This window comes from Agelaius phoeniceus, chromosome 3 (assembly GCF_051311805.1).
Source record: "Agelaius phoeniceus isolate bAgePho1 chromosome 3, bAgePho1.hap1, whole genome shotgun sequence".
Lineage (NCBI taxonomy): Eukaryota > Metazoa > Chordata > Aves > Passeriformes > Icteridae > Agelaius > Agelaius phoeniceus.
The window spans coordinates 6,456,965-6,481,601 of record NC_135267.1 but is presented as its reverse complement, the minus strand read 5'-3'; the positions used below and the strand labels follow the sequence as shown (position 1 = coordinate 6,481,601).

The window sequence follows — 24,637 nt, the reverse complement described above, 5'->3', positions numbered from 1 at the left end:
TTGGTCCCTTACTCTTGGATCAAGCTTCCCTACAGTCAGGACTTGGATTATGAGCTGGAATGAAACAGCCCTCAAGCTTTAACCACCACACAAGAAATGTGTAGGTCCATGGTAAAGCCAGCAAGAGCTCCCAAAATCTGTATCAGTGACATTTAAACTTCAGAGTAAAAGGTTTCTCTAAAGGAACAGAACCTCACATCTCTCTGTGCTACTATTTCTCTTCTGCAGACTCAAGAGATATCTAAAAAGGATAAGAATTTACTATGAAACCAGGCACAAGCTTGCACACAGCTCCTGTCCTCTCCTCCTGCAGACAGCCTTGGGTGAACTTAACCTCACCTTTATGAGCTGCATCTCCTCCTACACCTGACACTAAGCTGGAGGAAAAATAGCCTCCTCCCTCAGTCCCCTCCCAGTCCATACATCTTCTGCTGCTTGAAAACTATTCTTGCCTCAGGCTATGCAAATCACAAGATTATCTGGGACTGCATTCCTCAGGTCTGACCAGGAAGAGGTGGTGGTGATAGCTCAACCCCCATCATGGAAAAGCATCACAAATCCAAATCACTCCCTCCCATTTTAGAAATCTATCCCAGTTTTCCCTGGGAATGTCCTGGGTAATGCCAGTTGTTCAGTTCCAGAGTTAGTGGCCTACTAAGATGAACAAGAGCAGTTTGCACTCCTCGAAGAAACACAACTTTCAATAATTTGCAGGCTCAGGAAAAGAAGCAACATTTGAGATCAGGTTTAGAAGGTCTCTTTCACCACCCAAGGGCCTGGAAACTTGCTTTGTAAATTTAGTTGAAAACTGAAATGCTGCAGAAGTTGATGGGTCAGCCACAGACGGCCTGGTCCCATGTCCTACCATGTGCTTGCTTTACTGTGCCTGGTGCCAAGAAGAGACAAGGAAGAAAAAGAAGCGTAGAAGAACGTTAACAAAAAAAAAAGCCATTTTATTGAAAATGAAATTAAAACTTCAAATTAATATTACAATCATGAGAAAATGCCAAACAATTCAATTTACAGTTGCAACATACAATACAAATAGTCCCTTTGAAGTTGAAGTAAACTGATCCACAATCATCGTCTGTGGCATAAAGCAGAGTGTTTGTACAATATGTGCATGAAAAGCAAATCTTGGGTGACAGCATTTGAAAAAATAAAAAATTAAAGCTTGTATTTACACAAAATGCTACAAATATTTTGTTCCAGCGGAAATTCAAGATTGGTAAAGCATATTTAACAACAAAAAAAAATTGGAATGTCACTCATATTACCTAAAGTTACTGTAAAAGTATGGTTTTGGCTGATATACTTAAAAGTACTGCATTTAAAAAAAAGCAAAGAGTTATCTGTAAACATGGAAGTAAACAAACATCTAAAAAAGTTCTCAGAAAATGTTAAACTGAAATGCATTCTATTTAAAAACAACAAGAAATTCAGGGGGGAAGAGAATGGGACTTCTTTGAGCTCATGGCTGATCCAGGTTTAATTATTGCTTTTGCTCATGGCTTGCTGCTGCTGCTGCAGCCCAGTGTGGCACTGAGCCTTGCTTTGCTTAGGGTGAAAGTGCAAAAATTCTCCCCACTCCAGATGGTACCTGTGGAAACTGGTAAATCTTTGCTTAGGGGACTGCTGGCAACAAAGGTTCAAAGCTAAGAAAGACACAGCAGCTGGGCTTTTAAAGGAAATGATAAATGCCACGTGAATGATGCTGTTGGATAAATAATTTCCTTTACTCTTCTGTCCCAACCCACTGCACCCAATCTGGTTACCCTCAGAAGGAGGGAGAGGAGGATTTAATCCTTCTTTCAGCAAAAGGGACATTGTGCCTGTTGTGCTGTAAGTCTTTGGTAGGATAAGAAGCTGGAAGGTAAAAAAAAGGCAATTTTTTTTCTTTAAGTCTATGACTGGTGCCAAAGATTGCCACTGCCCGAGGGGAAGGGCTGGCGTACCTTTGAGAGAACTCTGTTCTGCAATGCCAAGCACCTCACAAAAGCTCAGATAAATTGATATGATTCACTACATAGCACCGGTTGGGTCTGAAAATCTGATTCAAGAGCATTTCCAAGTGAACTTGAAAGCATTTTCTGAAAGCTCTGATGAACATCTCTGCCTCAGCCTGTACGACTCCCTCCATGACCAGCCTGATGTACTGGGACATATTTTCTAAAGGCACCAGGAGGGTTCAGGAGCTTGGGGATCTACTGAAAGTCAAGGGGCTGGTGCTCCTCCTCTGTCCACAGGTACTTAGAAAATCCTTTCCTTCCTATCTCAAGCAGGCAGAGCCAGGTCAGACTAGGGCACTGATCTACTTGATCAGGCATGCGTGCCTTGACTGGGTGGAGAAAACGTTTTCAACGTTTGTCCCTAAAGGTCCAGTTGAAAAACCGCGGGGACACAAACAGAGTCCTGTTGGTATTGGGCAAAACAAAAGTCTGGTCTGTGCTGGATTTATCCAGAAACAAAAACCAAGTGCTTGAATTTTACAACAAAGTCTTAAGGAAAAAAAAAGAAAATCTGGGTTGCTGCCTGCAGCCACTCTTAACAACATTTCGACACAAAAGCACCCTAAAAATTACTTAATATGCATACAGTAAACCTTAAAAAGCCCTTCTCAGCAATAACAAATAATGTACAAATATAGTACCTTTTATTAAATAGGAAACAGCTTGCACTGGCAGTACATCTCTTTTTCTCTTGCTTACTAAACAAAAAACAAAACTGAAATGTGTAACCAGACACTGGTTTTTTAAGTGCTGCTGAGACTAACAAACGTTACTTTACAGTTACAAATAAATGGACAGTGGTATGCTTCAAGCTACCACAAACCAACAATAAATAGAATCAATTACAGCTTCCATCTTTGAAGGAAAACTAAGTATTAGAAGAAAAACAAAGTGTCTTACTTATACTTTAAGCATACTTGGTATACAACCTTTAGAAGGCAAAGACTTTATTAATTTATTATTTTTAAGAGCACGTCATCACGCAGATTGGAGGGCTGTACCATGCTAAGGGCAGCTCGTTAACAGCTTCGCTGCTAATGAGCAGTGGTGGTGGTGTCCGGCTCTGTGTGGCTGTGCCCAATGTTGATTTGCTGCCATACTTTGGAGGTAGCCAAAGATCACCCAAGGAACAGCTTGGAGGAGGCTGTGGGCAGCGGTGACTGAGGCAGTGGAAGGAGGGAGCTTTGGCCAAGCCCACTGGCACGTGCTGAACATCCCACTAAGCCAGGCTTAACACCTGCCTGGGGAGAGCGTGGGGAGGATGACTCAGCTCCCACCATGTCCAGCCAATGCCATGCCACCTCCCTGCATGCCATGGCAGCCCTGGGCTGGGCAAAACTGGGGCTTCTCTGCGGGGTAGCTTGGCCACAGACAGGTTGGGGTTTGGGTGCTGCTTGTACCACTCCTGGTAGCCCCAGGGTGGCTTTGAGGGTGAGTTTGTGTCTTCTGTGTGGGCAGAGGTGAGTATTGCTGCCCTCGTGCTTGTCCCTCTAACACGGCAACAGCCACATGAGCTTCGGAGCCACCACAGCATCTGCACGGCTCCCGCATTTAATGCTAACGGGTGGTGACTCGCTACCAGGCAGTTTCTGTCTCAAGTTTGAAAACTTTTAATTCCACCGAGTGGGCTGAAATTGCAAGGGGAGGGGAAAATGTTTCACCATTTCTCCCTTAATCCCACTTCTGAGATATTCAACAATTCATCATTTGCAAAATACGAGCTTTGAAACGGTTTTGATTTTTCTTTGGGAAAAAAAAACCAACCCTGTCGAAATCCAAATTTTGCTGTCAAAATAGACCATTTTAAATATGAATCTTTTCAAATTTTGAAGTTCTGAGAAAAAATCCTTGGAGAAGAAGAAATTAGGGGAAGGGTGGAAAATATTTCATCCTTCCTACCATTTTTCCAGTGTCTCCACAACTACTGATTAAAAGGCAAGACTGTGTTGAAGGCAACCAGACAGCTAATAAAAATATTTTAAACACAATATTTCCTTCATAAGTTATATAAAAAGATCCTGCATCCCAAATCATTTGATGTGGATGCATTTAGGTTGGGTTTGTTGTTTTTAAGTCACATTGTAAACTGGTTCACACTGGAACTGCTTTTCAGAGTTGGGTAAAGGTCTGAGGTTTACACTATTGCAGAAATGTAATAAAAAAAAAACTAAACAAAACAAAAAGCACTTTTAGAGACCGAAGTCAATATATCATTACATTAAGAAACGTTTAAAGGGTCCAAATGTCATTAAATAATTATAAATATTCTTTTAAACTTAAATGATGATTCATGTTAGCAAACAACCTCAAATTTTACACATTTATAATTTAAAAAAAAAATAAAAAAGAACATAGCCGAACACAAATACTATGTATACCATTTTGGCTCTAGTAATATATATTGCCATTTTCATATTTTGCATAAGTAATAACATTTTGGTTTTTGTTTTTCAAGGTTTTGGTTATTATTTTTGGTTTTTGGCTAATCGAAGGCAAAATGAACAGATACAAAAGCAAAAAGGAAACCCCGGGGTTGGCTCACCTAACTTGAAAACTCATTCTCTTTAAGTACCCAAAAACAAACCAAGAAAGCAATGAACACAGAAATTCCAACCGTTATCCGCAGCAAGGCTCGGACAGAGTTTTTTGGGACAGCTGTTTTCGTCTGAATGGATCATAGCAAAATGGAAGCAACTTGCTCTTTGCTTTCCTTTTTATGTGCACCAATACAAACCAGGTGAATTGCACTACAGGTGTGGAGAGGGTCCCATACATTGTATGATTGCAACTGTATCTGGAGTTCATGGTTAGTTTTGGTTTTCTATTACAGTAAAAGGGAATGCAGCCTTTGCCTTGCATCACCATGCTTCTCCTGATAGCCGGGGAGTCCATTCTCTCCTTGTTGGCAAAAGTACTCACTAGTTATTACAAAACTCTAGGGGAAAAAAATTAGAAGGAAAAATTCCAAAAAAAAAAAGAAAAAAAAAAGGAGGGGGTGATTTTGTGTGTGTGTGTGTGTGTGTGTGTGTGTGTGTGTGTAGAAAGTACATTTTAAATATAAAACAAGGTAAAATGCTTCCAAGGGGGGAAAAAAAAAGAAAATATGTGCTTTGATTCACATAATCTGAAACATGGGTTGTGGTATGTTGGTAACTCTTGTGTTATTTATGGCCATTATCATCCCATCTACACAGTTGCACATATTGGTAAAATCTGTTTTTTAAAAAAAAATAAACAAAAAACAGGCACTTCGTAGTTAGTCGACCGTTTGGTGGTTTGGTGGATTTTTTTTTTTTTTTTTGGCTTGCGGAGGTCGGGCCGGCTACAGAAGAAATCTCAGTACGGCCTCCAAACGGACTCATCCATCCTGCCACTAGAATTCAAGACGGTTGGGGAGCTGCTGTGGCTGCCATCCGCCTCCACCCCGTCACTCTGGGTGGGCAAGTTAGGGTTTAGCAGTGTGCTGCCGTTGGACGTGGTGGTGCACGGCGGGAGCATCCTGGAAGGGGAGCGGTCCCCTCCCGGCACCATGGGGAACTGGTATGATCCTGACGAAGTGCCATAGTAGAGATATGGAGTGCTGCTGGTCTGGAAAGGTCCACTTTGGTTTTGGGAAGAGCCGGGGTAGGGTGGTGGTAGGTAGGTGTGGTAGTGAGTGGTTGCGGACATACCCAGTGACATGCCTGAGGTGACTGGCGGTGTATAGGTAAAGGTGGCTGGATAGTGCATTCGTGGGTTGGAGAAGCGGCTCTCAGTGAGGGATGAAATGCTTGTGAACTGCCTGGGATCTGAAAATGGGCCCAGCTCTGAAGCACCTAAAAAATTATAACAAAAGATGGGGGAAAACAATTCTGTAAATACCATTTTTTGTATCACGTGATGATAGAATTTTATTTTTCTAAGATAACCCACTTCTTTTGGCCCCCAAGAGAACAGCAGATCATATCAAGCAACACATTGCAAGGAACAGAGTCATATATCTGTCTTCTGGAAGTGCTGGGCCAAACTCATCCCTGGTCTAACTCCACTGATGCCAATGGAGGGAGCAGCATTGCCAACCTGAAGTGCTCAAAGGTCATAAGTCAGGTTGAAGAAAAAAAAAAATCTCAAAAATCAAGAGATTGAAAAAGAGCCAAAAAAGAAAGGGGACAAAAATTTTCTAAAATCTAGAGATTAAAAGAGCCAAAAAAGAAAGGTGGACTTGGAGTTGATTTGCCTTCTGGTTTCAGAGTTTTGAGGGTCATGTGTCTCTGTTTTTTTGCTCGAACCTCTTGAGAAACTCAGGTCTGGTTGCACACGAAAGCTGAGATTCCCACCTCAGCACAGGTTGTCAGGAGCTGGGATTTCCAGAAAAGCAGAAATCACTTTGCAACTTGTAGTAAAGCTACAAGAGCTGGCAACGCCAAGTTAACTGCACCACTGACACCAGGAGAGTTACACTGGGGGTGACTAAGACCCACTTCTTGCCTTAAATCAATTTATTTAGGTGAGAATCCACTCAGCTGCTTCCCTTGGCTAAAAATCAGTTTGCTGCATCCGAAGGATGGACAAGGCCATTAAGCTGATAGAAAAAATGCAGATTTTACTCTTCAGAGAAGTTGATGGAAAATTACAAGCCCAACACTCTTTTTTGCCATTGAAAAAAAATTTGTTTTCGTATGTAGTCTCTGCAGTCTGGTTGAAAAAAAAAAGACCACACAGTTTATGACTACTGTGAACGTCTGGATGGTAACACTGTGAATTGGAGTCTAACGCAAAACAGGGATGGGTAAACCCATTTTGCCTAATTTCTAATCCCACATCAAACACCCAAAGCTTTGGAGCAGAACTGGAAAGCAAACGTTAGCTTGGTGATGTGCTTAGGAGACTGTGGGATGGACAGGAGCAGAAGACAAAGATGGTGAAAGCTCGTACTGAGAGCCAGAAGAGTGGAAAACAAAGAGGGTGTGGGAAAAGGACAGGGGGAAAGAGGGAAAGCCTAATGAGGAAGTACAGAGCAGGAGGAGGCAAATGCAATGGCCAGTATGCAGCAGACACATACATTTATAGAGAGCTGAAAAGAGCAGGGTGTAAATAAAGGGGGAAAATTATGAAATCAAATGGACCCTTCCTGCACTTCCTGCTGACATTCCTACAGCTTTAGAGCCCTCCAGATCCAAGGGTTCACTCACCTCTTTGTCAGTCTGCTGAAGCTGACTTAACTAAAAGGAAAACATGGCATCTTCTAGATGCCAAACTGATGTGCTAAACAGTGAAATGTTCTGTGTATCCTCAGTTTAAGATGAAGCAATGATTTTCCTTGTAGACTGACATTGCTTTGTAAAAGAAAGGTCTTTCCAGCCCTTCTGTTCCTGGTCCACTCTGCTGTAAGCAACAGACCCCATAGCCTCTGCCACCCTGTGTGGCACATTTTAGAATTTAGATCACTATTCTGGCCTGTTCTCCCAGCTCAGTGAACCCATGCCTACAGTGATATCTAAAAGCAGCAGTGGGGCAAAGCTCAGGCACAGTTTGGGTTCAGGCTGGAGGACCTGGCCCACAGCCAGCCAAGCCTCCAAATCAGCCTGAAACCTGGGGATTATAATCCTCTATCTCTAACAATATTAAGCACAGAACTATAAGTGGGCAGTAAAAGCCCATTCCAAACTCTGATGACAATGTGATAACTATTATCTTTATCTGGGGCTGATCAGTGACCTGTGGGTGAATGGGTCTGTCTCCATCATCAACCCCTCCAACCACAGCTCCCTGGAATGTAATATAACTTGTACCTTTACAGCAAACACTTTACTACTTGATGCAACTTCTTTCGTTCCCAACTGCAAACAATAGCCAGAGGCAATACCACCCAGATTCAAAGCTGTAATTTTGGAACACTATCCTTTATATTGTGAACAGGTCTGATACGTATCTGGAAATATAAGGTTAGAACATAATTTCCCCAGCTGCTCAAAATACTGAGTTTCAATCTGCTACTGCTTATTCTCTTTTATTTTCTTTCTTTTTTTTTTTTTTTTATTTTTATTTTTATTTATTGTTATTGCAATTCTCCCAGCATGAACAGAGTTGCTCTTGGTTTACCCTGATAGAAGCTAAACAAGGCTTTTACAATCAAAGGTGGAATTGGTATGAGTCTAAGGGTGTAGAAGAGCATTGGTATTTTTGGTTTCTTTGCAACCAATACTCTTTTTTTTCTTAATACAAAGGTCACCACACAGTTTTACACATTAAAAGGCAACCTCCCTTTCAGAGCTAGATCCAAATATTATCTGCATGGTGCTGCCAAGAGATTATGTCTGTGTGGAATGACTGGGAATGTGCACACCACACCTAGGCATTTCAAATGTGGGGCTGCAGACCTCCTTATGTACCCTAGTAAATCCACACTTGTTTGTTTTTACTGTTGCTTGTAAAGCACAATCGTATTTACCCAGAGGCCAAACAACCATAACCCTGTCTTATCTCACTCATGACTGTGTCTGCACAGCTCCTGCATACTCACTTCTCCAACTCCCCTTTTGCCCAAGTGTCTTTTGCTGTCTCCATATTTCCCTGCACAGGGCTGTGATTTGTTCCCAGCCTTATTGTATCTCCATTATGTAAAATCATTTTTAAAGATCAGAAAGAGTTCTCTGTTTTAAAGTCTCATTTCTAAGGCAAACTTACTAAAAAGTCAGCTCTAAACCTCAGCTTCTTGCCATCCTAACTGCTGTTCCATCTTGCTGATGCATTTTCACTCTCCTCCTCCTCTTTTCTCTGTGCTACCTCCTTATGTTAAGGTTGATTTTGGTTTGAACTTGGAAACCCCAGATTCCTATTCATTTATACATGTTAAGCTCTTTGCTGGGCTGGGAAGAGAAGTAGTTCTACTGGGTATGGCACCCATCTTTGTAAATCTAGCTGTGCACAGTGACGTGGATCAGCAAGATAGTAACATGACAGTGCAAGTATATAATTCATAATATAATAACTATAATATTATAATAATTTATTTATTCCTCTCCCCAGGAGGATTAAAATTCTATGCTAATTTTTCCTTTGTCAGATCAAGAAAACCATTTGCATCTGTGAATTCCCACTCTCGTGATAGCTTGCACTAAATGGGTGAAGCACAGACCCTCTGCTCTACATCATGGGCACCACATTGCAAAACAACTCTTGTATGAAGAAAATAGACTTTATTTTGTGCCACCAGAAAGAGGGACACATCGAAGAGCACAGCAACTGATCTTCTCCTAAACAGTCTCATCAGCTGACTGGGCTTAACAATAACAAAAAAAAAAAAATAGAAAAAGGTGTATTTTTGAAAAAAAAACCTAAACATTTTACATCTGAATGAGTCCAGGTTAAACTATTTTTAAATCTTCCAGGCTGATTCCTTCCTAACATAGCCTGGCACTCCAGTTTTCTGAGAGCTAAATGTTTAGAACAGAAAAGTGGTCATGTTAATATGCCAATATATATGCTAACATCCCAGATTCAAGAATACTGCTCCAGTGTGTTTCATATTTAGAATAAGAACAATTAAAATTCCATGTGGCTTCACTTATTTTGATGCAGAAGCCTCATTAAAAACCCTAGACCTGGGCATTTGCCAGCAGCCAGCTCAAACTGTTTTGTGTTTGCGCTTAAAACCCAATTTTACCTGTTGCAGCTTTGCAGCTCCACCATTCACAGCTGCATGTTTGCCAAGGTCATTTTTCTTTTGCAGTTTACAGATGCAAGCTAATGCCAATTAATGCTCAGGTCTCAATTAATAAGCTGCGCTTGTGGTTTGCAGAAAATCAGGCAACAAATTTCTGTCAGGTTTACAGCACTTTGGTCAATCATTCCCAATTATTAAAGATCATAATGTACTGAGGACAGATTAACTCCTTGTAGGTACAGCCAGCTGACATCTACTTTAAAGACTTGCAGGATATTTTTATAACTTAAAAATATTACAATTTGTTTTGTTATTTAATGCTATAAATGGTCACTAACAAGAAAAAAAGTCCCCTTGAGTTATTTCACGTTTCATAGGGAAATTTCTAGCCCATCAAGTCAATGCAGAATCTTTCGATGCATGAAACCAGAGTAATGCTGTATTCACTGAACAGTCTGTCTTGAGGAAATTCAGCAACATATAGTTAAATTTATTTACCAGTAGCTAAATGATTCCCTTGTGTTTCAGGGAACTTCAGTGTTAAGACATTGGCTGAAGTTGAAACTAGGTTTTGTGGGGTTTTGTTCAACAGTTCAATTCAGGCTGGGACATTGTACTAATTGACCTATTAAAATAGTTTTCTCCTTCCCAACATCTACGTCTCTGAATTATAAGCACAGTCTGGATTACTTACAGCTGATAATATCGCCTTGGATGAAACATGCCACACACTTCACATGATGAGACGATTTCAGTCTCTTACAGCTTTGCCAAACTTTAAATGTTCTGGTTGAAATTGTCCATGCTGGGCGTCTGTCTCAGGCTAAATTTTGATTTATGCATTTATTTGTTTTTAAAATTTCAGCTGAAACTCTTCTGCTGGGAAAAATACATTGTTTTACCAATCTTAAACTCTGAGGAGCCTTCCTTTGAAAAGCTGTACCAGTTCCATGCTTTGAAGTAAGGACTTGAACTTTGGAATAGGAGTGGCTTTTGTGTGAGAGATGTTGTCATGAAAATCCAGCCAAATATGAACAAATCATAAGCACTCTGACTAAAAATGGGCAGAAAAGTCTGTGCCCCTACAAAGACACTTGTCTAGAGACTGGAATGAAATCCAGGAGTCACAAGTCCTAGCATTTTTTCTGCAAACATTGCTGAAACACAGGGACATTGCCACCTGTCCCCATGCCAGCCCAAAAAGGATCAGTCCATCGATGGCTCCATTCTTTGGGATGGCAGACCCTGAGTGAAAGGAGACCATGTGGGTGTTCCTATAACATTGCAAAGTAAAATTTGGGAAGGTGGGGTTACTTGGGGTTTGGTTTTTTTTTAGAAATCTGAGAAACTATAAACATAACCAGAGGCAAACAAAGAGATATTATTAAGGTTACCATGTGAAGAGTGAGAAACTTTGGAAACACCAGCATTCAAGTTACTTCTCCAAATGCACTATGACAAAGCATTCAGCTACACAAGATGCTATTCCTTTCTCATTAACCTGCCCAAGCTGGCCACCTCTGGAGATGCATCTGAGCTGAATATAAGAGAAGACCATTGTCTATATATTCCCTAGATCCACTGCTCCAAGAAATCAGAAGGGGTGAAGTTAACAAAGTCAGAGAGACCCAATTATTTCCTGAGTTAACTGGATTTTATATGTTTCTGCCACATGGCTCCTACATGACTCAGTTGAAATGTCTCCAAATCCCATTTTCACTTCCCTCATTTTCTCTGTGCAGCTAAGATGTTGGCTTCTGATTTGCACGTGTGCTAAACATTCCCAGCTGCAGCTGAAGCCAAGGGGATCACAGGTCTGAACTCAAGGACACAGACAGAACTGAAATTGTGCTTAGGTGACACACAGAGGGTGCACTGAATGACACGAGACCTTAAGTCTCATTTCTCTTTCTAAAGAGGGTTCTTTTCTTCTTGGGAATATTGCACTGCAGTGAACTGTATACAAATGCTATGGCAGAAATATTAGAGCAAAGCCAAGCAAGAAATTAAGGATTCCTTCTTCAGAACAGCACTTAATGCTCTGCAATAAGCAAGGCCTGAGGAAATGCAAAGAACAAGAAGCAAACAAAATATTGAAGAGCTGCTCATTAAGTTAGCACTGTCCATCCTGTGCACTGAATGAGACAGGAATCCCGTGGGAAAAGTATCATGTGATCCTGTAATTAAAATTTGTAATATAATGCATAAGCAGAACGAGACTGATTTAAAGTTGCACAGGCAATGTAAGTACTGCGATTTTCTAATTTCGGAGCTCCTGGTTTTGCCAGTCTGAAGGATTCTTTGCAGTGTGTTTTAATGGGGGAGTGATTATTTTCCATCTGGATCTCTTTGGATTTTCTCCCAGCATCCTTCTTTATCAGGGGGACAGTGTTACTTTTTGTTAAATTCTTGTTCCCTGTTATAAGGGAACAAGACTAACACTTATTAGCAGACAAACTCTGCTAATAAGTGTTTATTGAATCACACACAGCATCATCTTCCTGCTTTCTTCCAGGCAAGCCTCTGTCTCTCCAAAGCTGCTGTACCACCTTCCCTCTGGAAAAATGGAGCTTGGGACTGCAATTCCCAGGGATCCTACAGGGATCCTACAGAAGACACAGGGATACTTCCTCCTGTATCTTCTCCTTGCTGTAGCTGTTAGGTCCTGATCTCACAAACCTACACTGGTGCTCAGCTTCGTGCAGGAGCTCAGGGACATTCCTCCCACACATCCAGCAGCGAGTGTCGACGTGCTGGGAGGGCAAGGCCCATGCAGCACCAGAGAAATGATGCACCGGGCTTCTCCCTCCCTGGTTTGCTTTCCGGAGGAGCCCGTGTCATCTGGATTTTTTGAACCATTTATCATAGGAAATGATACGTTTTTAAATGCTCTTTTCCCTCCCTTTAGTTCAGGAGAAAAGAAAGTAAAAAGGCATTTGACATTATTTTTTTTTCTCAATTTCCTCCCCCCCTCCAGGTCACCCCAGAAAGTTCTCCTGGCAAACAATAGCAGCAGAAAAGGTGTGAACTGCCCCCCCTCCTCTTTTCTTCACCTCAACAAGGTGTTAACTTCAAGGCCTAGTTGGGACCATTTAAACTGCAACATTATTAAGCACAGCAGCCTCACAAAAGTCAGAGGGAGGAAGGAACACTTTAACCCTTTCAGAGCCTCACACACAGCAGGCAAGACCCTAATTCCAGTGCATCCCTTCTCACAGTCCCTCAGTACCCCTGTTCACACAGTAAACTGCACACCGGTGCCTCCTGGTATTTAGGTAACAGGTCTTTGGCACCTAAAATACCACAGATTAATTTGCAGATAGATGTTTTCATTGAATTTATGGTGCTGCACCTAAGCCCTTTGCTGGGAGAAACACCCCATAAATAACATAGTTAGTAGTGGCCATTAAAGTACCACTCGTGCAAATAAAGGAGAGCGTTTCTCAAACAGAGATGTTATATTGCTTAACACCAAAAACTGAGTTTCTCTGCATTTCTTCAGCCGGGGCTCTGTCATTACCTGTCCTGCTCCCTCAATAGCACTTTTCTGCTGGATGAAGTTGCTTTCCTTAAGGCACTGAGGTCTTGCTGGGTGACATTAAGCACTGAAACACAGGTGGCTGCTCTCTGCACTCCCAGAGATAGCTCATCTAAAATTTAAGGAACATTAATAGGTAGAAAAATGTAACAACCAACCCCTCTTATATAGACTGTTGGGGGCAGAAATGAAACTGTGGAAGCTTCAGCCACCACCATCTCATTTATAGATGTTGCCTCACTTATACATGATTTATAAACCTTCCTAATGAGAACCACAGGAGGGGGACAAATGGTCACATTACAGAAATAGATTCTGGGTTGGTGGTTATGACCTGTGGATGCCTGTTGACCTGGTGTGATGGGGAGCCTCTGAACTTCTCAGCCTTTGCTATCTCATCTCAGTGACTCCAGTCTGGAGCTGTCACGGGTGATTTGGGTGCAAAGGAACTGGCAGTGTATCTAAAGCCCCCTGCTTGTTTAAAGTCTCAGGCCATCTACGGGCTGCACTGGAACCAAAGAGTAAATAAAGTTTCCTGGAAATAAGTCCAGGAGCTCTGCAGCACTGCGTGGCACAAACACGCAGCACATGAGAGCGCAGCGCTCTACGCTCACTCTTCCCCAGCTTCTCCTGCCTGAATTTCAGTCACCGCTTTTCGCCAGCCGAAAGGCATCAGCAGGAGCACTTGAGGCTTTTCTTGGAGAGCAACCTCAGAGTGTTGTATACAGCAAGGGGGTGAAACCACAGGGCTGTGGAGCAGGCACGGCGATGGAGAGCAGCGGGACAGGAATCCTGAGTAAATCCAGTGAATGGGAAGATAATATACATCATGGCTCACAGGCTACTTTATTCCTTCTTTTTATTTTTTTTCTTCTTTTCAGAAAAATGTGCCTTTAACTGTCCAGTATAAATATTTGTTTCCAATGTTGTCATGAATTGTACTTTTCCACTGCATGCTACTAACTCAGAAATACCATCTGATCCTCAAGCAGACACAAAGGAACTATGTTTTGCAGGGACAGGGAAGGGGGGGAAGCTCTTGGCATTGCTCTGTTATTTCACCCTTTAAACCCCTCCTTTTCCCTCCCCATCCAAATTTTCCTTTTGCATCTTATTCGACTAATGGACATCTCTCCCGAGGACTGAGGATTCCTTGCTGCTTCTTGATTAAGAGTTTTTAAGAAGCCGTGAAGGAAGATATTTGAAACTGGATCTACTGTAGGATAGGAGCCAGCACACAGGACACCGTGTCTTTCAGAGAGGGCCACACACAGTGCCACTCCAGTCATATGACTTCTCTGTCACATCCTGAAGCCATTTCCAGCTCGTGTGCGAGTTTGTACTCCCATTTAGAAAAGGATGGGATATATTGGGAACACACATATGGAAACACTTTCAGGGAATCAGTTTCCATGAAATCCATAATAAGCCAAGTGGCTTCAGATGTGGCAGTGTGCCTCAGATTAGCCAAAAAAAAAAAAAAAAAAAAAAAGAGGAAAAAAAAGAAGGAAAATTCTTCCCTTTCAGTCCTTACAGTCCTTATTTCAGTTTCAAGGGGGGGGGGGGGGGAGAGGAAAATTAAAACCAACTAATGACTTATGGCTACCAAAACAGGGAGTCACAAAATAATACAACTAACAAGAGCACTCCTCCTCCCCCAAATAAGGACACTACTATCGGCATTCCTACAGCTCCCAAAAAGCTCTCCTGACATCTGCCAAGCTCACATGGGGTCAGCAGAGCCATGGTCCTGCCTGTGCCAGCCTGCATGGGTTGGGCAGGTGCCCACTGTCTGGTAACCTGTGGGAGCAATTTTTTCCTTCCCTTACAAATTTTCCGTCCTTTTCTTTCCTTCCTGCCCTTCCAAAAGCTACAACTCAGTGATAAACTGTCCATTAAGTTAATCTCCTGGAAAATGCCGGATTCAGGAGAGGATATGCCATGGATGGGGTTGGCTGTACCCGAGCCATACTAAAAGCAGAGTTTATTGTGGGATGGTGTATTTGGTTTAGCAGGCAGGGGGTGGATATCACCTGCCTGCTGTCCTTGGAGCCAAAGCTCAAAAGCAACTGCCAGGTGCCCTCACTGATGGGTACCAGAGAGCAGAAAAATCCCAAACAGCACAGAAAAGGACTGGAGGCCACATCAGTGCCAGGCAGGAGAGAAGGACCCAGCTCATCCAAGCTACTGTGGAATAATTGCACGGCTGAGGAAGTGGGAAGAAGCACAGATCAAGTGGCAGGAGTTCAAATGGGAACTGGAGAGATGCTACGTGCATCTCTGCAACAGATACCCGCCTTTTTATCACGAGAAAATAACCAGGAATTTGGCTGCTAATTGGGGCCGTATCCTACAAACCCTACTTTTCCTGACAAACAAATGACTCCACAAATAGTCCCTCTGTTTCCAATAGGGTTATTTGTGGTGGGAGGGACCACCCAACATGTGAGGATCAGGCCCTTCATTCGCTCACTTCAAACTTCCACAGCCAAATGTGAACACAAAAAAAATACCCACAAACTGCAAAGGCTTTTCCTCACTGCTGCTGGAAAAGCCCTGGACTAGGATGGCTGTGGAAAGGTCTCGTGTGCTATTAATATGATGCTCTTCCTGGCTTCCGCTGCTGAAACGGGGATTTGCCATTTGTTTCTCAGGCTGGTTCTTTCCACTCAAGCCCCAGCACAGTAACTAACTGAAAACTTCTGCATCAAGGAGAAGGTCTCTTTTAAAGTTTGGCTTGGCTTTGCTTTCAAAGAGTTGTCTGTATATTTTAGAATATGTAGAACTTGCCTTTGATTTAAACCTCGCTCTTAACAATAGACAAGAGACGATTTCTCTACTGAACGATTTAAACAAAAACAAACATATTTTGGTTACTCGGCCTTGTTTCTCAAAACGCTCTGTTTTCTTTTTTTTTTTTCCCAGAGAAAAATCAAACCCTACAAATGGTTACACTTCTGGCCAAAAAAACTTAAATTCACAAATGTAGATAATTCTTGGTTTGTTTTTTTTTTTTTGCCCTGAACAATATCATACACAGAGAAAGAAGAGCACCTCCCCAGCCCCCAGACATCCATAAAACACGAAACCCCCTCAACTAAACAATTAAAACCATACTCTTCTCCTCCAAAATAACTTCTGCCTTCAAAGGGCTTTTTCAGCCTCGGTCCCTGTCCACAAGCAGGGCCATGATGTTGATTTCTGATCCTCCCCAGCACGCAGTCCCGTGTCCCCAGAGGGAGAGCAGCCGCCCCTGGTCCTGCGGAGGCAGCGGAAGGCGGCTGCCTGTGCTGGGAGCCGGGGCTGTGCAGGGGCAGCTGCTCCGAGGGGATGAGGGCACTGAGCCCACGGGACTTCTGGCTACTGGAGAAAGGAGAGGGGAGATACCAGGGAGGCATTTCCATCTTAGGCTGAGGATTTTAGCAGCAGGCGCAATAATGCTGTTGGAGTGAAAACAGTGGAAAATAACCCAGTGACGGCCAGAGTTTTTTCCATTACGGTGAGAATACATTTCCCCCAAGTAACACAAACAGTAGTGACATTGGGCCCTGTGATGAAATGGTCAAACACGTCAGCGTGACTCAAGACTCACCAGCCAAGGAAATTTCAGGAGGCTCAGGGTGAGAAGGAGCCCTGTGGGGAGAGCCATAGGTGAGCACCAAGCTGAATCCTGCTTCCATGTCATGGGGCAGAGTGAGAACAGCTTGGGGATGACAGCCTTGGCATGGCAGGAGCAAAGCTGTGGCTCTACAGCCACAGAGCAGGACTTGCAGGACCATCACCATGAGCTTCAAGAACGTGGAGAAAAACCTTGCACACAACTGCTGGTCTTTTTTTGCTGGAGCTGCTGCTCTCATAGCTAAGAGTCAAAAATACTGAGCTGTGTAAAGATCTACAGAGGTTTCAGTCCATGGATTTAGGCACTCAGTGCCTGTTTAGAGACCAAGCTGCCACAAAATTCAGCAGAACACAGCTAAACATAGCTGTACAAAAGGGCTAGAGGCACTGTATCCCTTCTTATGTTCACTTTAACAACATACAATTTTCAATCTCCTTTAATAAAAGCTGTGTAAATCCCTCTGTATATTTTTTTCATTCCTTTCAGACCTAACCTGAGCTTCCTACTAAATTAAGGTGAAATACTGTAAGCAAAGTTTCAATCCATTATAAGATGGTCTACACAGCATCTCCATTCATCAGCTGAGCTGAAGCTTAAACCAGTCCAACTATGAATACCTCTAAATAAATGCTTCTTCTCCATAGTGTAAAGTCTGAATATGGGTTTTATCCTCCCAGGAAGGTAGTGATGAGAAAAAGAAACAGACTTGAGTCTGTAACAGCTCACACCATAAACATGCTCGAGGCTGTTTGATGTACAGCCCCTTAGGCTATACCACTAGCAGCTCTTTAGACCATCAGTAGAGATTTATCTTAGATATGGTATCTTGGATTTTAAATTTAGATCAGCACTAGTGATTGGGAATAAATAGAAAGGCCACTTAACCATTACAGCTGTTACAAGGGAAAATGTGATACAATGCTTTCTGGCTTTTGCTATTGATTTATTTTGTGAATTTGGGCAAATAATTTAATCTTTCCTGTGTAAATTTTGCTTACTATACAATGTATATTTCAATACTTCATATTAGCCAAATGACAAAAGTTAGTAGTACAGTTTAGAAAATACTATGAAATCCTTTGCTGGAAAATGTTGTAAAGTTACAAAGATTAAAGGTAAAACCCGACAGACATTTTTTATAAGCTCTTCAATAGGCGAAGACACAAAAAAATTGGAGGTCAGACAGAGCAAAGAGAACTTGACTTGAAATAAAATTTCATAGGCAATCCTGATTTCTGAGATAAAAAAGATGCATACAAACTCAGCCTGAATTACCACCTTCAGTTGCCTTCATTTGCTTGAGAAAGCAGCAGCAGAATTGCTTTAAACCAAGCCTCCAGTGCATCTGCAGCACAGGCCAGTGAGAGCAGGAGCTGGCCCAGCTGAGCACCAGGCGCCGGCTCCAGCCCCACTGCGGCTGGAATGGCTTCCTCCACGGGCAAACAGCCTGTCCAAAAAACAGCTCCAAACCAGTCTGGCCCACCTACATGGGCCAGGCCAAATGAGGAACTGGTTGGGTTTGGACTACCCTTAAACCCAGCTTCCTATCTAATTTTGGAATCTAATACAGTGGCTCCCAATTCGGCTCCGGCGCTGCTTAGATCCTCCCTGCGCACCTCTTCACCCATAAAAAAGAAAACAACACGGGTTGGCTTTTAGCAGGAATCAAAATGAAAACAAAAACAAACAAAAAAAATCCCTTTGGAGGGAGATATTTGAGAGAGGAAGAGGGAGAAAGCGGGAAGAGAGGTGCCTTTTTCCCATTGCCAGGATTCCTCTGTGGCTCCTCCAGCCATGCCAGCATCCACATCACAGTTCCCGGGGACTTCCTCTGAGCAGCTTCTGTGAGATTCCTCTTCCAATGAGCCATTTCATCTTGGTCTTATGTTGCAGAGATTTTGTGTCAGCAGCCCTCCTGGTGTTTTTGAGGCACTTGCTTCCCTTCCTATTTGGCCAGCCAGTTACCTTTGCAGAAGGCCTGTTTTTCAGTGGTCATTCCCAGACTGGATCCCAGGCCTTGAAATTTGTACCCTTGAAGGTATCTAAATGTTTATGATCTTTTCACAGAGGTCTCTATACTTTCTCTATACTGTCCAACTCTGTCTCTTAACTGCACTCAAATTAGCTATTTAAACTGTAATTAATTTTTTTGGCTGGGATCCCTTCTTTGGGACATAGTTTTATTTTTGTTTTCAGTGGCAACAACACACATAACTAGTTGGCTCCACTCAACAGGAATTATTTGCAGATGTTTGATCCTATTTCTCCACACAGGAGCACAGATCATATGATCTCACAAGGTCTCTGTCAGTCTGATCAGACTGTGACACTACAGACCTATAGGAAATATAATTGATCCAGCAGCTCTTTGAGGTTAATTCCCACCTACCTAAGGGTAAGCAGATTCACAGAGCTGTGTCAACAGCTATTAAATACAGAATATATATATATTTTCTGGTTTTGAGCTCCAGGGGAACTGAGGGACCACTTCTGGCCAAGCTGAGAACATGATGGGTCCTGGATGGTCCCTTGGCCTAACCTGACCAACACAATTTGCTTCTCATTACAAGTGTGACAAGCAGCTTTTCCTTTCTTTCCTGCTTGTTCTGAAGCCTGGAAAGAGGTGAAGAGCCCCAGAGCTACTTCAGTACCCTCCTTTAAATTTCATTTTTTTGCAAAGAAACCAAAAATACCAATGTTGTTCTTTGCAACCCCTGCCACCACCTCACTGATTCCCTTCATGTTCCAATTCCCTCTTGTACTCCGTTGCACATCTTGTAATCAAGCTGTACTGTACCTAAGAGTTCAAATTCATAGGGGACAGGCTGATTTCCCTTTTTTCCTCCTCCTCTATCGCTGTAAAGTCCTTAGCACAAGGGGGATGAGACCTCCAGACACCATCACAATACAAACACTCTCTGCGGCCAGCAGTGATTCCAGCAGAGGTTCATTAGCTATTCCCAAATACAACTATTGCTTTGATCACTGAACTGCACTGCTTGCAGGAGCCAAACCTGGATGCTCCAGCTAAAGCCAAAACCTCAACTGATGCCTTGACAAGGGGACTGATCTCCAGTTTGTGGAAATTTTTCAATCCCACAATCAGCTTTCAACACAACACAAAACATCATTTCAGTGCAAAATTAAATATGGCAAGCTGTGTTTTTACAGACATCTATCCAATAAAAATGATGTGCCTCATAGATTTGGTCCTGTACCTGTGCTTCAAACTGGTTTTCCAAGCAAGCCCATTGTGAATCCTAGTTAGTAAACTTAACCAAGATAGACATACCTTTAGCTGCTGGCTTTATAATATTCTGCCAATTCTAAACAGTACCTGTTTAATAGGAAAGGGCATTAAAAAGCAGTGATGCCTATGGATCAGACAGTGATAGCCCAGTTAAACATTAAAAATAACGAGTGGAAACCACACATGTGGCATCACTAGAGCTTGTGTAGGGGCTTTTCATCTCAGCTAAATGAAAGAGGCTTTGTGGGTATTGCTCCTAACCCAAGCATACCACCTTTCACTGCTCACTGCCAGAGATTTGTGATGTTAAGAGATGGAAAGATTGCCATGAGATGCCCTACCCCTCCATTTTGCTTTCAGAATTGATCCTTGGTTTAAAACTTTCAAGGTGTTTTCTCTGCCAATGCTCCCCTTTCTTACTATTGCTCCTCTTTCACACACAAGCCCAAGGAGGCTTCTTCTAGCTGCCGATCCCAGCACTCCCAAGTTACAAAATAACCCATTACAGCTAACACACATGGCCACCACAGGATAAAAGATTAAATGGATGATTAGAGAGACTTTTGAGAACAACAACTGGGAAGTTTGGAGATGACATGGCCCAGATAGGGCTGAGCACACAGCACAGTGACTCCTCTCCTCCTCCAAATGCACCTTGAAACCACCACAAAATCCCCTGCATTGAGTGCATAATGATACCTCTCTTGACAGAACTAAACTTCTTCACACAATGAGAACATTGCCTGGTCCAAGTAATCCCAAGAGATTAACACAGTTTCAACTGTCTATTTGCAAATTTGCCTGCTGAATAATTAGGATTGTGGAGAGCAAAGAGGCTGCTCTGACTGGGTGTCTGCTCCCCAACAGGGCCACAGCCTCAGCTCTGAGCTTTGCTTTTGACAATGGAAATGCAAACTAAACCTGGGAGGAAAAGCTCCTGTGATTATGGTTTTGTTTCTTAAAATGGAAGATTGGACAGTGCAGGAAAACTAAGTGAGGACATGCATCCTACTGTTTTATTCCTTTATCTCCATCTAGGGTAGTGTCTGAGAAATTAAATTCATTTTGTGAGGACTTTGCAATTGGGCAAATACAAGGGCAGAAAAATTCCTAAAGGAATTGCAGAAGCCCACAAAGTCAGTGAAAAATGCTCACCCAGTCCATTTTTTCAGGTGGGTTGGAAAAGTGGAGTGCCACTAGTAATTCAACCAAAAATAACACCTTTTCAGCAGATACAGTAGGAGTTTGGCTGATTAGGAAAGGGAACTTCCATGATTTGACAGATTATAGTGAAGCCACAGCAAACTGAATTGACCAAAATATTTTTTCACAGTCCCCCTTCAGATTCTTTGCAAGTCAAACCAGTTCTGTCCTGCACCATCCAGTTCCCTGTGACTTCTGCCACCTCCCTGAGACCCACCACAGCCTCCTGTCATACCCACCTCCCTGTACCTGTCACCAACACAGGAACCCACGAGACCCTCAGAAATCAAAATCAGTGCTACGTTCTGGCAGACAAAGTTATTGCAAAGTTGTAGCAAGTTCAAATGAGTGGAAACTAAAGTTAGACAAATTCAGACTGGTAATAAAACCCAAATTTCAAAGTGAGGTCAATTAGCATCTGTAACTAAAGGCTGTGGTGGGTTTTGCTTCCCTGGAAATTTTTCAATTAAGCCCAACTGAGTGTTTGGGCTTTCTTTTTTTTCTCAAAGGTTGCCCTCAAGTTCAAATGAGAGCTAATTTGGGGAAATCTTACACCTGGGTTCAAAGCAAATGTTCACATGGGCTTCACTGTACAATAATCAATGAATTTATACCTCTGTGGAGATTTGCTTATGTCAAACTCTTCTTCCCTGAGCCTCATAGATGAAGCTTCACCATTGTAAAAATCCTCACACTCCACAAAAACTCCTTGGACACAGCAGCACCACCAAGCACCATGTGGGTACAGGGTTGGGTTCTCCCTGAGGGGCCACTCCACCACCCGCACACTGCTCCTGCAGACATGGGGAAACTGTCCCAAGCTCAGGAAGGCATCTCCTGCTTTTGATCCCTTCCCTCGCTGCCTTTTGAGTCAGTCTGAAAGCAAATATTAAGAGATTTCCAGATTAGTGTCCCCAAATACACTCCCTTTATGCATATGAAGTAGTTCCTTCTCCCTTAATAACATCCTTAGTGACCCACGTGAAGGTGCGCTCCCTCGTTTTATCTCATCCATCTTCGACTTCTTCACTGCCTACATTGTTTGCTTTTGTACAACCACAGAAAAGCTGAGCCACTTGCATGGCTCTTGCCTTCCCTTTTGTACCAATATCAGCCCAGTATCACTAGTATCAAAGCTCTTTGAAATATGACAGCCAAGCTGGCAGGACACCAGGTTCTTTTCTGCTAAAACATCCATCAAGAGAGGAAGAGATTTGGTCATGACTAAAATGGGGCCAACAACCATTACTAAACCACTTCAAAAAGGTGTTTTTGAAGCTCTGCTGGTATCTAACACTTCCTTGCTGACCAAATTCAGTGTGGTCAAATTCTGAGTGGCCAGAAATGAGAGGAAATTTCAATGAAACCAAGGCAGTTGCGGCTATTTCTACCAGCAGCAGTTTTTACCTCTTGAATTGTACTTTTTAGCGTAAAATTTGCAGAATTTAAACCATTCAGCTCCCGAAAGGGATATGATACTCCTTTACCTTATCTTCTACCAAACGCAGTCACAGTCTGAGAAGGACCAAATTCTCCAGCATTTTATGGAACCATTTCGTAAATTCATATTGGCCAATTAATAAAACCCAATTCAATGCAACAAAGACACAAGGCCACAAAGACTTAAGGGCAACATCGTAGAATCACAGAATGGTTTGGGTTGGAAAGGGCCTTTTAAAGGTCACCTAGTCCAACCCTCCTGCCATGGGCAGCAGCATTTTCAACTAGATCAGGTTGCTCAGAGTTCCATTCAACCTGGCATTCAACAAAATGTTTCCAGAGGTGGGTCATCCACCACCTCTCTGGGCAACCTGTGTCAGTATTTTGCCATCCTCACAGTGATGATTTCTTCATGTCTGATCTAAATCAAGTCTCAGTTTAAAGCCATTCCCCCCTTGCACTGTCACTCCATGCTCTTATCAGAAGCCTCTCCCCAGCTTTCTTGCGGGCCCATGAGGGGAGGGGGGTAAATAAGTGGACCTGACCACCCTGTATGTACCAGAGAGCTTCACACATGAAGATCCATTTCCTCTCCACATCAGCACACATGTGAGCCTCCCTCAGCTGCCATCGCTGGCTCCATCCTAGGTAGAAAATTAACAGCAATTCCAGAAAGGGAAGGGAGAAATCATCAAACGCCTTTGCAGAAGGATGAAACAAAGAGCTTGATCCCACAGCCTTCCTGTTAGAGGCTTATTGACTTTATTGGGAACACACATCTAGGTAGTGGCTCAGGATCTGTCCCTTTGGAAGTCTGGAATTGAGGACCCGGTTGCCCCACTAACAATTAGCATTCTGTTTACAAAACCCAGCAGAGTCAGTAAGAATAATCATTACAAAACATGCTCAGACTGTGATTCCGGTTTAAGTTAATATAATTTTAATGAGTTCTTCAGAAAAAGCCTGGCACTTATGGAAAATTTCCTTAATTAATATCAGACCCTAAATTAGTAATAAAAAAAAGCCCTGAATATCATTTGGTCTCAAGCTGGAACTAAAGTATGTTTTGGCATCATTACTAACTGTTAGCAGCAAGTTCTGGAAACAGATGCAAATCTTGATATGTGTCCTGAATATAAAACACATTGCAAAAAAAGCTCAGATAAAAATATATCTATACATCCACATATATTTGAGTGTGCTATTTCCTGCCTGTATCAGCAACAAATTTATTCCATTTCAAAACATTCCACTTGTTTCTTTTCAGTACTTTTTAAAATCCCTTATTTCAGGAATAAAACTCCTTCCCTCTGCCTTCATTTTTCCTGTTTATTTCCTCTCCCAACAGCCGTTTTAAGTAAATGAAAAGAGCTTAAAGACACACATTGTAACATTCAAACATCTGAAAATCAGCCCACTTGTTTTACCACCTAAATATGGGCATAGGTGCCTAATTTGAGGCCACCCACGCTAGAAAAATTTGAGGTAGGGATCATGCAACGCATCTTCTGGACAATTACTCCAATGAGAGATTCAGCCCAGTGGAGAGGCTGCTACTGAAAGCCCACAGATGAGTGCCAAGGTGCTGAGATTCCCAGGTGGCACCAAGTGGGCAGGAGACTAAAAATGGAAAACCTGCGGTAAACAAAATAAATAGAACCACTGAAAAATAATGGAAAAAAAAAGAAAAAGGAAGGCGAGTTACAAGTTTAGGGAAGGCAGCAAAATGAGCGGGTTGTTTCTGAAGACCTGAGCTCCCCCAAGTTCTTTACTTTGCCTTGACTCAGTTTCACTTTGCAGGGAAAGCATTGAACATTAGCAAGGCAAAATGGAGACAGAGACAACCTTGAGTCCTTCGGCTTCCATTTAATTAAAAAAAAAAAAAAGAAAAAAAAAAAGAAGAAGAAGAAGACAGAGTGAAAATTGTTACAGT

At 42.5% G+C, this 24,637-nt stretch overlaps 1 protein-coding gene across 6 annotated transcripts in view; it reads right to left on the bottom strand.

The window, feature by feature from the left end:
- The window catches only part of RUNX2 (RUNX family transcription factor 2), a 159,039-nt gene that overhangs the window by 63,127 nt on the left and 71,275 nt on the right, over positions 1 to 24,637 (bottom strand). For 2 of the 6 annotated variants that reach the window (XM_077176504.1, XM_054630056.2), the window contains one exon: positions 928 to 5,824. The exons of the other annotated variants lie outside the window; for them this stretch is intronic. In XM_077176504.1, coding sequence (XP_077032619.1) covers positions 5,346 to 5,824 — 479 coding nt within the window. In that variant the 3' untranslated portion in view covers positions 928 to 5,345. Of the gene's footprint in view, positions 1 to 927; positions 5,825 to 24,637 lie in introns of those variants that run through there. 6 annotated transcript variants of the gene reach the window in all.